Below are 13,815 nucleotides of genomic sequence, written 5' to 3'. Positions count from 1 at the left end.
TGGAGGAGTTTGATAAATAACCAGTTAATAGAAAAGTTGTAGGTGGTATCGCGTAGATCGTGCGTCATGCTACTGCACAACTTTTTCTCAGCCTCTACCCCCCGCCAGTTAACGTTAGAACTAGCCCTGTCCACGGTGCTGAAAGCATTAGCGCGCTAAAGGCAACAAGTGGGCGGAAGACTGCTACTGTAAGGTTGCTTGACTTTGTCAAGATGTCTTGGTTTTATATCCATCCAGTCGTTTGTTTGTTTGCATGTGCAGTTGCAGAAGACCTTAAGAAAGTCACTGTACTTTTATTGTGCCAACAAGGATTGATTTTGTTTACAAGTCGTGTTATGACATAAGATATGCTAAAAGACAATATCAGTCATTGGAATAACAGTTAATAGCTACAATCGGCTGTTCTAAAATTTATTTCTAAGCACTCTATTCATAACACGTAGGCTTACGGAAAACACTTGAAGCGTTGACTGGTTGTCAGTAGTAGATTTTTATACTGTTTTAGATTGATGTCGGCGACTCTTTTATCTTTACAACGTCACACTTTAACGTGTTAAGCGTAAGCTAAGATTGCGGGGAGGCGACGCAAATTTCCGTCTCAGAACGGTCGTTGACATCCTAAACGGTCGATGCCAAATCCGAGCGACCGATCTTGAATTCCGAATGCTCGTGGCGTGTTCGGGAACTTCTCGTAACCCGGATTTCTGAGAATTGTAGTTAATGACACTTCAAGATCATAGTAAACATGGCGACAGAAGAAGAGCCACGCGCGCCAGAACTTGCGGAAGAAGCACAGCCAGGACCGTCTGTTATTTCGCTAGGGGTGGTCACTTGCTGCTGGGTTTCACTTTTTGATATTTCCCCAATTATGCTCTAGAAAAGTAAACATTGACACAAGAATATGGATATGAATTGAGGGCACATATATTGTCGTTGACCAATCCTTGATTTGACTTTGAAGTATAGCATGTATGGCAATCAATGTTGTTCTGGCCCAATGTGTCAAAATAAGTTTTCACCATGTTTTACTACCTTGGTTACCCTTGTACAGTAGAATGAAGAACAGGGATGAGATTTGAGTTTAAATTTGATCATGATTCACCCCTCAATCCACACAGGAACAATTTGCATACCTACCCAGGTCCTCCTTTCTCACCCTAATATTCTCCCGGGGTGTTAACAGCCTTTTTGTAAGATTCACTTTTCCATAATCAGCAGTGACAATTGTTATACTAGCAGTCTTTCATTTGTTTGCATTATTCCACAGCCAGATGTTATGGCTGAACTTGGAGAGGGGGCGCAAATTAGACAAGTCTCTACAGTAGTTGGGAAAATGTGCTAAAAGTTGCCTGCAGACAGACGAAAGGATTGCATATGAACTTGTTATCCCGTATCTTGGAAATGGGTTACAATCAATTTTTACCAATGCTACAGGCACAAATCTCCCTTTCTGTGCCAGGGTACTACATTACCATAGCAAGCTTACTAGTACATGTATATTAGCCCAACCCTTGCTATGTTTTCCCAAGGACATTATTAAATGCCATTGCCAAGTGTCATTACCCACAATTCTCAGAAATCCGGGAAATTACGAGAAGTTCCCGAACACGCCCCGAGCATTCGGAATTCAAGATCGGCTGCTCGGATTTGGCATCGAGCGTTTAGACCCCGTTCATACTAGGCTTCGCTGATCCGGATCATATCCGGATCAGCGCTGATCCGGATATATCCCTTTGCGTTCATACCAGGGTTAGGCGAATCCGGATCTGCATAATCCTGTCCAAAAACAGATCCGGATATAGCCGCTTGGTTAAGTCAGACAGGTCAAAGGGTAAAGTTTACTACAGTAGGGTAAAGTAAAAAAGTAACAAAAGTATAGTAGTAGAGTAGAGAAGATTGTTTCGGCCAGGTAGGAGTCCTTTAGAACAGTTGTAAAACGTCTAAAAGTTTGGAACGTTCTTAGAACAGCGCGTCTTTCTTTAAACATGTCAGGTGGGAATACCCGTGTCGCGGCGCGTTGTGCCATCCTTAGCTAACGTTATATTAGTACATTTAATAGGTGTTAGTGTTAAGTACGACGTCAAACCCGGCAACGTATCCGGATACGCGGGCCGGATTGCGTTCATACCAGGGTTCACTCCGCAGCTGATCCGGATAAATCCACCTCCAGATGTGGATACAATCGTATCCGGATATATCCAGATCATATCCGGATCAGGACCGTTCATACTAGGCTTCGCGGATCCGGATCAGTGCTGATCCGGATATGATCCGGATCAGCGAAGCCTAGTATGAACGGGGTGTTAGCGTTTAGGCTGGCAACGACCTTTCTGGAAGGCAACCACCGTGCACGAGACGGAAATTTATGATGGGCGCATCTTGTACGCTTTGCTTTCACCCATTTTTAATGATATCATCATCCACAACACAGTGACGCCGCTAGTAATATTTATATTAATATGACAGGTTATCACAATGTTTGAATTATTGTAAGCCGCATTAAAAATCTGGTTCAAAACATGCAAAGATTTTAAACGTCTAAATGTACTAAGAAAATGCCGTAGTGAACACGAGGAAAAATATATAGCGGCAAAATATCACAAGACTAGGAGCAAAATATCACAAAACACCAGGCAAGACTTTGTGCCTATCAAAATGAAAGAAACTATCAGCTGTATCCAGGTAACGGTCTGTTAGAAGCCATATCACATCAAGATGCGCAGCGATAACAATTTGGAAACTAATTGAAAAATAGCGGGGGTTATATCAAAACGACTTATGCAATATTGTCGGCTTCTTGTGAAGAAGGTGGCTTACGTGTTTTGCCAAAGGCTGGTTATTATACCCGTTTAACCATACAGAAGAAAATCATCATGTAAAGAATGAGACATGAAACTTTGATGCAGAAGATATGCGACAATCTAGCAAGCTTCATACATGGATACGCGGTCTAGTGATGCGTACCTAAACTCCGGACCTAAACTGGGCTTGCAAATACGAGTAGGTTCATGATCAAGTTAAAAAAAATCTAGCTAAACGTCAGGAACCAAGTCTGGACGTGCAAAAAAGTATTTTTTTAACCAAATTTATTGGTTCAGCATGTACATGCCAGGGTTGCCCAACTAGACTAAAGGAGAACCCATGTGCGGTTATAGGACTGTAGGTTTTGAACTACTCACACCGGGGCATGCCCCTACTCTTTTTCGAAAGGTGTGGTGGGTTCTTTTACGTGCGCGGGGTGTGGCTCTCCTCAAACACGGGACCAACATTTAACGTCCTATCCGAGGGATGTCCCTAACCAAAGCCAGGTACTCATTTTCACCTGAGTGACGTGGAGAAAGTCGTGTAAAGTGCCTTTCCCAAGGACACAACCACAAATGCCGTGGATCCTAGGGCCCGAGTTCGATCCTAGGGGTCGACTCCAGCTCGGACATATTGTAAGGGATTGCATTCGTCATTTCGGATGGTGACGTAAAGCCGACGGCCCCGTGTATGAGGGATCTTCAGGCATAAACCTCAAGCGTCAAACCTCTGCACGTAAAAGAACCCAACACACATCGAGAAGAGTAGGGGTGACACGGTGTGCTTGGCAAAAAACGCGAGCCGTAGCGAAGCCGCATTGCACTACTAGCGAACGAAAAAGCGTCATGCTTCGTCCTCAGTCTGAGGTTCGACCGCTTTATCTTATCGAAAAGAGTAGGGGTCCTTCCCGGTGTGTGTGGATCAAATAAATCTGTCAGGATATGCAGCTTGTACTGTTCAGTACAAACCTGGTGTGTTACGCCGTGAAGCGGGTTACCGGGTATGGCAATACAAACTATGCAAACAGACAACATCCACTATCGAATATAGAATAAGGAACACAGTCAATAGATGCGGACGAGCATGCTACTATAGGATAGGACTGTTCAGCCACCAGAGGGCCTGTTCAACCCCGTCCCACTAATCCTCGACGACGGGGAATGAGCCATCACATCATATGTTAGTCAGGACAGACTGGGAATAGGAATAGAGAGGACATGAGTTTGCTGGAATAAAAGATCGCCTCCATTGGCCACGACAACTGGAGTCTGTCTTCACTGTCCATTAAAGCGCCTCTCTCTCTCCTGTTTCTTACAGAGAGAATCGAAAGCACGCGCAAATCTAGGTCGCGTCTCATGCCTGTCGTCTTTTACGGATTTTATTTGATCTTTGTTGAAGTTCTTTCATCTCTGACGGAAACAACACGTGCCCCCGCCGCACATCGCGTGCGCAGGCGTTCAGCTGTCAATCGCTAATGAATCAATTCGCGGGATAAAGTCGACCAGAAACACCCGATCTTCCGAAACATCAACATCAGAGCTTCTGCGTCCCAGTTTCATACTCAATCAATAAACAAAATTTCCAAAAGTCATGCTTTGAACGTTGAACTAATTTCCGTCCTTTCAAATCATCTTTGAACGAGAATAACCATCGAGCAAGTCATCAGACACACACACACGAAAGACGTACGGGTTCTGTTTCTTCTCTAATTCGCTTGCAAACCCACTGGCATTGATATTTCATGACATTTTATGGGGGCGGTTGCAAGACTACATCAAAGCACTTTTTGGTAGCTGACCTAATTACAAAACATGCTAATGCAAAACTTTTCTTCTTTCTCCATCCAAGAGATAAGTTATACCCCAGGGCCAGGTTCGACCTAGTTCTACAACCTTCAAGGTGCCACAGCACGCACTTGTAGAACATGTGGCGTCGCGGTGGTGCAGTGGCAGGGTGTTTGGCCTAGAACCCAGAGGTCCTGGGTTCATATCCTGGGTCCCCTGATTTGTCTCTTTGACGTTGTGCCCTTGGGAAAGGAACTTGAAACGACTTTCCCACTTCACTTAGGCGAAAATGAGTACCTAGCTTTGGTTAGGGACGTCCCTCGGATAGGACATTAAATGGAGGTCCCGTGTTTGAGGAGAGCTACACCTCGAGCACATAAAAAGACCCCACCACGCTCATCGAAAAGGGTAGGGGTTCTTCCCGGTGTGAGTGGATCATATACATCTGTCCGGATATGCAGCCTTTAGTACAAACCTGGTGGTTTACCGGGTATGTAATACAAACAAACAAACGTTGATGTTCCCTCTCTCTGGAGAAAGTAAGAATCGTCACGTTACGTGTGATCTAGAGCTCACCTATTCACATGTCTGTACTCTGCATAAAGTAACGTCACAGAAGCAATGGATTCATTCATTGACTAAGGCTGGTGTCGTACATTCAGAAATTTAGTTAGGTCTAATTCCTTTGTGTTAGTAATATAGGGTTAATGACCCATCCTGAGGTGTATGCAGTTCCATAAAGCATGGTCGGTTCCTATAACCACCTCGTTCGCATCGCTAACTCAGTGGTTTATGAGGTGGCCATATCAACTGACTATGCCTTATAATACCTTTTACACACAGCAGGTCATCAACATTATCATTGAATAGCCATAATCACATGATTAAAAGTCACAGGCCCACCCCTAGCACACATATGCCGAAGACATTTTTTCTAAAGACGACAAAAAGCAAATGAAATTGGAATCAATTTAGGTAAATCCTGCAAATATGAGCATTATTCATCAACATTCATTAATAGCACTCCACCCCGGGAACTACTGGTGGTTGTTGCAAAATGGAGCCTTCTTATTGGCCAACATCATCCGGCTATATGATGATTAATCATTTTTAAGAATACGAAATATTGAATCATTGTGTATTTCATACACTGACCATACGCACATAAAGACACGTTATATTTCTAACGTTACACATTTTATTCTTAAAGCGTGCAGTTTAACAATATATCAGTAAAGCAGCAGACATTTCATCTGCGAGCATCGTAAGGCTCTCGACTCTTTCAACCAAATACGAACAAAGCAGCCATCACATAGCTGCTAGAATGTAACACAGGTTATTCTGGGCTTAGAATCGTATCCCTTTTGTTCTCTTACCCATGCAGCAATGGTGGGTTTTCTTTGGTACCTCTATCATGTGTGTCCACAAGTACATGGAACCTCCAGATCAATCAAAGTGTTGGTGCAGAAGCGACCTCTTGTGGTTCATACACGAACTGCACTTACACTACAACACTTTAATAGTCACTAACACTCGACTGTGTTACATCAGATCATGTCTGAGTTCGTATTTTGTGATGAACTTTGGACTCTGTTTGTTACCAATAAAGTCTTTCAGTTCGACCTTTGCTCTCCACATTTTCCGCCAATCAGAGACGATCTTCCACATGATTCCAGCAAAGTTTTGCTACGTAAATTAGCCCTTTACAAGACACCTGATTGGCTGACTGGCAGCAGTATTGAAACATCACATCGAGGCTGTAGATTTGGTCGTGACAACAGCAGATTTAAAGCAAACGTTGCTCAAGTCCAGATCCCTCTACTATTACAATGTTTGGTCATTCATTTACACTATTAACTGTATTAAAGTAACCATATCATTATCCATTAGTACGATATACTTCAAAGTTCTAAAACAAACACTTTCATGGTATCCAACTGGCATCTTAAACTAAGACAATCAAGTTTATGTCTTTGCAGATTCAACACAAAAACTATCTCAGTTCATAAACATGTAAACTGTGACGATGACCATGATTTTTGTAGCATTCAAACTAAAATCTATATTACTATAGAAGCAAAAAAGTATACCAGTAGTGTATATTATCTTTTGATGATGCACAAACATTACACAACAACTCTTTTGGTTCTCTCTAAGCCTTGTCATCCCTCAATGTGTTAGCAGATGGGATCTAATCTCTACCAGACTCCGTAGGCGGCTGCAAAAGTAGAAATTGGCCAAAACATAGAAAAAGTTTAATAGTTTGCCAGAGCATTCAGCTAGCCAGAGAGTCATCATACTTCACTGGAAAATTATTCAGCATAGTGCAAATTGCTTCAAGTTTGCTGTGATTTGATTTCACAGTAGGGAGAAATTGGAGTGTTCACAGTGGTTTTAAGTTTGCAGTTGAACCAATGGCATATTCACCGTAATACTAATATACCTCTAATACATCACAATACTGTACAAAGTACAGTCTGAAGTGCTTGGAGGGGGAAGGCAGGCAGGAGACAGAACAAACATTTTCGCAGTTGTTTTAAGTTTGCGGTGAAGAGACAATCATGAAAACTGCTAACATAAAGTAGTACTGTAGCCTACTGTAGTCCACTGTATTCCGCTTCTGCAGTGGTCTGGACACAACTTAAAACCACTGCAAAATTTAAGTTTGCATGGTTTTTATTTCGCGCTAAGGCAAAAATGGAGTGTTTGCGGTGGTTTTAGTATAGTCACAAACTGCTACAGTATTGGATGTTTGCGGCGGCTTTAAGTTCGCGGTGGTTTTAAGTTCGCGGTGAAACGGTCGCCGCAAAAAATGCAAACATAAAACCACTACGAACATTTCTGCATTTACAGTATTCCAGCTACCCACGGATTCTGGTAGAGACTAGGTGGGACCTGGACTTGGTCAGGTTTGGTCAGAGTTTGGCCGGCAGTCATTGTGAGGACAGCTGGCTGGCAGCGGCAGTGTCCAGGTACCAGTGAAGCTCCCCGTCCAGGGGCTGGACCAACGCCGCCGGTAGGAGGTTCTCCTCATTGCCCTCAAGTACATTCTGTGGGAAGATACATGTTATGATGAGAAACATACTAAAACATACTAAAAGGACAAGAAATACATGTAGTCATGCCTTCATGTATCAGAGTTATCAACCAAGGATTGATGTGTTTAAAAATTTGTATTTTCCGAGAAACATAGTAGAATGGAACTTGTTGTCATCGAGTACAGTAGGAGCATCCTCACGGTTGCAGTCAGATGTGCAAAGACTAGGTGTGACAGGCCGTTCAGTGTAATATAGCCAGCTGCTTCCGCGCTGTGTGCCTGCAATACTGGTGTGTTATGCCAAATGGTGGTTATGACGGCTATATATACTATTAAAAAATTCCTTTCGGTTTACCGGACCTTAGTGACCAGTAAGTTTCACAGCGCAGTGAAAATCACTACCAGCTAACCACCATTAACATTAATCTGCAGGGTTACATAAATCCGCCACCTTGAGAAACACTGGGTTTGAGAGATCTCTAGTGCAGCACCCTCCAGGTATGCAGCTTGAATGTACAGGAGTGCATTATACTGGGGATGTTGGGTTGGAGATCTGTTTGGACGTATCATTTTAGGGTGGCGGAATTATGTACCCTGGTGGAATCATGTTAGTAGATAAAACCAGTAATGCGTGTTTTTAAAACATAGCTACTTGACTGAATTGATTCAGAATACTTTCAACCCTGATTTTCTTCCTGCGTGCAATGTCCTAGTTGGTAGAGTGCTTGCCTAGCACACGTTAGGTTGTGAGGTTGATCCCTGGCCGAGTCATACCAAAGACTTTAAAAAATGGTACATACATGTACATGTACTGCTTACTCTGCTTAGTACTCAGCATTTGGGAAAGAGTATAAGTTGTATGTGTGGCCCAGGGGGTATTGAAATGGAGATGGGCGCCGACCTATGCACCATCTGGTGCATCAAGGACTTTAACTAAAATATTTTTTTCTCATCCAGCAAAATTGCAAATTTGAAGTCTTACCTTAACATTGGCTGCCTTGCCCTCCCCGGTACAGACGAAGACGGCACAGCGGGCATTGTTCAGTACCTTGAAGGTCAAGGTCACACGGTTGGGCGGTGGCTTGGGGGAGTCGCTGATTGGGGCGACCAGGAGGGTTTTCTCCTGTAAAACAGGCAACATTGGAAATTTGGAATCATCAGTCATCATCAACTTCACTAAGAAGGTTACGTTTTCAGGTCTGTGTGTTTGTTTGTGTGGGTATGTGTGTGTCTGGCTTTCACGAACACAGATGACTTTTCAAATCAGGAGAACCCACCTGCAGTAGCTTGTGTCCGGGAAACAGGGAAGCTGTGTGACCATCAGGACCCATCCCCAGCAGTACCACATCAAACACAGGGGTGTCCTCGCTGAACACCTACAACAGGAAAATGAAACCATCACACCGGGGTACAAGTATCTATCACTGTAGTAGGTACAATATGCATAGGCAAGGCACCAGGTTGATATCTACAATTATCTTCTAAATACTTTTCAGAAAACATTCATTCATAAAACCATCATACCAGGGTACTTATCACTGGTATACACTTGTATTATCTTATATCAAACCTCTGTACTAAAAGAACCCAACACACTTATTCTAAGAGTAGGGGTGACCCGGTGTGCTTGGTCAAAAACGTGAGCCTTAGCGAAGCCGCACCGCACCACCACTAGCTACTTGAAAAAGCATCATGCTTCACATCACCTCAATGCATAACTGAGGTAAGATACTACAAGATTATATCTGCAGTAATCAACTTTTGTTACAGTTGTCTTGTGTCTTTAACCTAGATTAGCTGTAGAGCCAATTAAAATGATACTGTTTTAATTTTTATTGTTATTTCTCTGTGCTGCTTTGATATATAAAGATCATAGAAAGCCAGAAATTTAAGTTGCAATTATGATAACAGGTACTGTCAGGAATGTTGATACATGTACACTCAAAAGCAGTGGGGGATTAAATCTTTACCACAATCTGTTTGGATGTTTATTTCTTCACTTTGACTTTATGTCATCAATCTTTTTGCAAAATAAACAAAGCAATACGTTAGGCTGACTCATGCTTGTCTGGGTGACAATGCTGCACTCTAATGTGCTTGTTTATGTCTGCTTGCACAAGGGCTACTCTGCCAGAAGCACCTGTTCCATTCCCAAAGATTTATTTGTAAGAGATTTTGTGGAGAGCGACAAAACATCTGATCAGCACTGAAAACTACATGATGCTGAATATATCTTTGACTAGTAGTTATTGTTTTACGTTCCAAATATAGAAGAGATGAAAGGATTGCTTAGTGTTGAGGAGCCTTTTTGATGCTGTTGACAAGAAAATCATTGATACTCTTGCCAAGGCAACTATAATTACAATGGTTATGAATAATTTTGTTGTCAACTGTAAATGGTATGCAGCTGTAGATATGAAAAGTGGATTTCTCCAATCCAAAAATTGAGGAAGATCAAGGATAGCAGGAGATTCTGTGAAAAAGGATGGGAACATGTAAGAGTCCATGTAGTGTTGAATCTGTAGGAAGAGAAAATCAGACCCTGAAACAGAAAGAAAAAGTCTGTGTACGGAGCTGTGACGCTTTGGAATGACCTGCCGAGTGCCGACTGATATAAAAACTCTGAAAACCAGTGTCAGACAGTTTACGGAGAGAGACCAAAATTGTGAAAGCTAAATAAATATACTGTAATTTGTATGTATCATTAACCTTTTTATTATATATATCTATGTTGGTGTATATATAGATGAACCCTGGAAGATTAATTAGCCCTCATGGGCTAAGGGTATCACGATAAACTACTACAACTAATGACTACTAGTACTACAGTACTACCCTGACCTGTTTGAGTTTCTGTGTGTAATCTTCGGCTGCCGCCTCCACACTCAGGCTGGGGTTGATGGGATAGATGTGCTCCGCAGCCAATGGCACGCTCCCAACAAGGGCGTCCTGTAAGGTCAAAGGTCAGCATTTAAATCAATAGTTTTAACAGTTCATTCGTAAGAGGAGAAATACACTGATTGCAACACTAGCCAATGGTTACAATTGTGCAAGCATATGAACAGATGCGCATCACTACAAGAACATTATAATGTTCTTGTAGTGATGCGCATCTGTTCATAGAACTAGTACTAGGACTCTGTTTTCTTTAAAACAGGCAAAACTAATACACAGGTGGATCACCGTGGATGTCACCTGAAAATCAACTCAGTGCAACATGGCCTGAAGTACTGAATGATGCGATTTCAAATCTACACAAGCAGAAATCTTCAAATTTACCTGTCGGCTATACAAAAAGACCCGTTTTACACAAAAGTCATCTGCTTGTGCACCTTCTACCGGGTATATATACTAGTACTCCAGTCCAACCACACAACACAGCCCCAAAACCTCAGGGTCACAAAAGAGTAAACCTATAATCTCTAAAATTGGGAACCTTTACTCCAAGGTTCAAAATTCATATGCAGTATAGAAGCATACGTATGGAATGATGTACCAACTATCAACACAATCCACAAGGATGGTGTAAAAATATATAGGAGGGTCAATTCTAAGATCAGCAAATTTCATCTTAGGTAAGTTACAACGATATGTCCAAACTGCCCTTAGCCATTTTATTGTTTCATTTAGCACATTTTTCTAAGCATAATCAGCTCTTTCAGTTTTACATAATTCGTAATCAGATTGCCTTATTCTGCATATTTTGTGTGTGTGTGTTTTCTGCAATGCATTTACCTAAATCTAAATTGCCCTAGAAGCCATCCTTGTCAGGGCCTGCACAGAGGCACAATCAGATATACATGTAGTTCCTGGCATCCTGTTAGCCCAGGAGCTGGTAGCCTCGGCACCAGTCCCCTACACCACAGTCGCTAATACTTCAGCAAATTGGCCTGCCACCAGTTAGCACATGGCCCTTATTATCTCTTGCGCTTTATATTAGAGATTGGGTGCCAAGAGAGACCGGGTGCCAAGTGCCAACTCTATTCCTCATATGTGGCCTCCCCTGGCCAGAAGGGGTTATTGTCAGGTATCCAGGCTGGACTGGGTAGGGCCTGGCTACAGTCTGGCTTCCAGGGTACTGTAAGTCATGAAATATTTGCTGTGGTTTTATATTATATTGCATTTTTTATGGTGGCCTCACTGTGAGCTTATGGCACCAAAAGCAATTGTTCCGTCTAGTACTGTAAATGCATTTAAGTTCACATGGTCTTTATTTCCCACTAAGGCGAAAATGGAGTGTTTGCGGTGGTTTTAAGATTGTGGCAGCGCTATATTCACACACTACTACAGTATTGGACAAAAATATTTGCGGTGGTTCTAAGTTCGCGGTGAAACGGTTGCCGTGAAAATCGCAAACATAAAACCTCCATGAACATTTCTGCATTTACAGTATATGTATTGTTCTGTGTTACTATTGTTGTTTCAATTACAAATTTAAAACACTGCAAATGCCTCACTACACCCTCCTACTGCTAAATTAAGTTTGTAAGTTTTTCAAGCAGCCAAATCAAAACCTACTGTAATTTCCTAGAAACTGAGTCATGTCAATACAATACATACATTGCCAGGTTAATCATTTGCATCTCCAGAGTGCATTAATTCTTTCTGCTTTGTTTCCTGTTACAAAAGAGGTCACAATGGCTCATTTATATGGATATTAATGTTGCTCAGATACAGATGATGTTATGAAATCCAATATAAAACACTCAGACCAACATCCATGGTGACATAACTATTAAGCAATCTCTATCTCTAATGCACTTAAGTATACTTTAAAGTGGTTGTCCAAACACTGACGTTCAACAAACTAAACATACATGTAACATTATATCAAAACTCTGGGTTTTCTATTGGTACTTTGTGTGAATAATGTTTTTCTTTTAGAATAAAAAATATAAAAAAATTATACACCTAAATATTATGCAGTTTACTATGACAATTAGTAATTACATAAAAACTGCAATGTTGACTTCTACATCTGCGCATATCAACTGCAATTTTACACTGAATATCATACCGTCTGTTCCTAACTATAATTACTATATAATGTGAATAACGTATATCTTTCAGATTGAAAACTATACACATAAAATGATATGCTACAATTAGTAACAAAAAAGAAATTGCTACATAAAAAATTCAATATTGACTTCTATGTCTAGTGCCATTCAACGTTGAATGCCGTTTGTTCCTAACCCTCACGTCAATCATTAATTTGATTACCGAATGTGAAAAATATGTCAAAAACATCCGGGCTTGCTCAAATTGACATGTAAGTTTGTAACGTTAGGGGGCGTGGCTACGAATTTTGACAGCTACCGCACCGGATCCGTTTGACACATTAAATAAGAGCATTCTTTCCCCCCAGTTCCCTAACAGCAGAAGTACCGACTGTACCTTGTAACCTTTGTAATTGCAGTCCTCTTGGTCAAGGGGCACCAGTCTTTCGTCCGCCATGAACACCCGCCACTTTTCCCAGCCGACGTCGGCCCGTTTCACCATCTCCTGGCAGAAGATCTTGGTCGTGCTGCCCCCGGACACGGCGATGGTGAAGACCCCCCGACTGTCGATCGCCTCCTTGGCCTTGGCGGCGATCAGGGCGCCGAGCTCCGCGCCGATTTCTGCCTGGCCGGCCAGGACGTGCACTCCTTCTTCCGCCATGTTGCTGCAAACAGCTGAGAGGAAGGTCAGAGGTCACAGCCACCTGTGCCCATGACGTCATGTTTAGTTTTATTCACGAGTCACGACTGAAGTTTATTCATCTGAGGTACAGCCAGTTGGTACCTATCTGAGCAATGAAGCTATTCCAGTGCCTTTTAACGAGCTCGAGGCACCTCCTCGGTCATGGGACCACCATTTTTCGTCCCCTCCGAAAAGACGAATGCAGCTCCAACCAGAGTACCCTCTCCCGGATTCAAACCGGGGACTCCCAGGAGCTGCTACCAGTTGAGTTACAGGGACATTCCAAACATAACTTACAAAGAGCTATGAAAAGAAGCTAGTAAAACTCATCACAATGTCCAAGCGCTTACTGACGAAAAGAAAACTACAACCTTCTTTTAAAATTTCACAAAACCCACTTATTGCAAAAAAAGGTGGGGAACTTCATCTTCCACTGCTTTCAAACAAAGAAGTCAAACCCAAAAAATTATGAGGTATAGACTACTTTCCGTAGCAGTTCATATCAGTTCT

The 13,815-nt window shown here is 42.2% G+C and overlaps 1 protein-coding gene across 1 annotated transcript; it reads right to left on the bottom strand.

Annotated features, from left to right (window-relative positions):
- Window positions 1-5,710: 5,710 nt before the first annotated feature.
- On the bottom strand, window positions 5,711-13,314 carry LOC136438843 (6-phosphogluconolactonase-like). Its single transcript, XM_066433840.1, has 5 exons — window positions 13,021-13,314; window positions 10,465-10,572; window positions 8,901-8,999; window positions 8,606-8,746; window positions 5,711-7,636 (listed from the first exon to the last, which is right to left on the bottom strand). Exons 1-5 carry the CDS (start codon window positions 13,282-13,284, stop codon window positions 7,520-7,522), a joined length of 729 nt encoding a protein of 242 aa, XP_066289937.1. The 5' UTR covers window positions 13,285-13,314; the 3' UTR covers window positions 5,711-7,519.
- Between the last annotated feature and the right edge of the window lie 501 nt (window positions 13,315-13,815).

This window comes from Branchiostoma lanceolatum, chromosome 7 (assembly GCF_035083965.1).
Source record: "Branchiostoma lanceolatum isolate klBraLanc5 chromosome 7, klBraLanc5.hap2, whole genome shotgun sequence".
NCBI lineage: Eukaryota > Metazoa > Chordata > Leptocardii > Amphioxiformes > Branchiostomatidae > Branchiostoma > Branchiostoma lanceolatum.
The sequence above is the reverse complement of the archived record's forward strand: the minus strand, read 5'-3'. Positions and strand labels throughout refer to the sequence as shown.

Bases quoted from the DNA above. Each gene is read 5' to 3' on its own strand.
- LOC136438843 (XM_066433840.1), bottom strand. From the start codon at position 13,284: ATGGCGGAAGAAGGAGTGCACGTCCTGGCCGGCCAGGCAGAAATCGGC. The intron at 10,573-13,020 runs GTACAGTCGGTA...TTGACCTTACAG, and splicing joins GCAATTACAAAGGTTACAAG to GACGCCCTTGTTGGGAGCGT. The intron at 8,747-8,900 runs GTGGGTTCTCCT...CCTGTTTTACAG, and splicing joins CCGGACACAAGCTACTGCAG to GAGAAAACCCTCCTGGTCGC.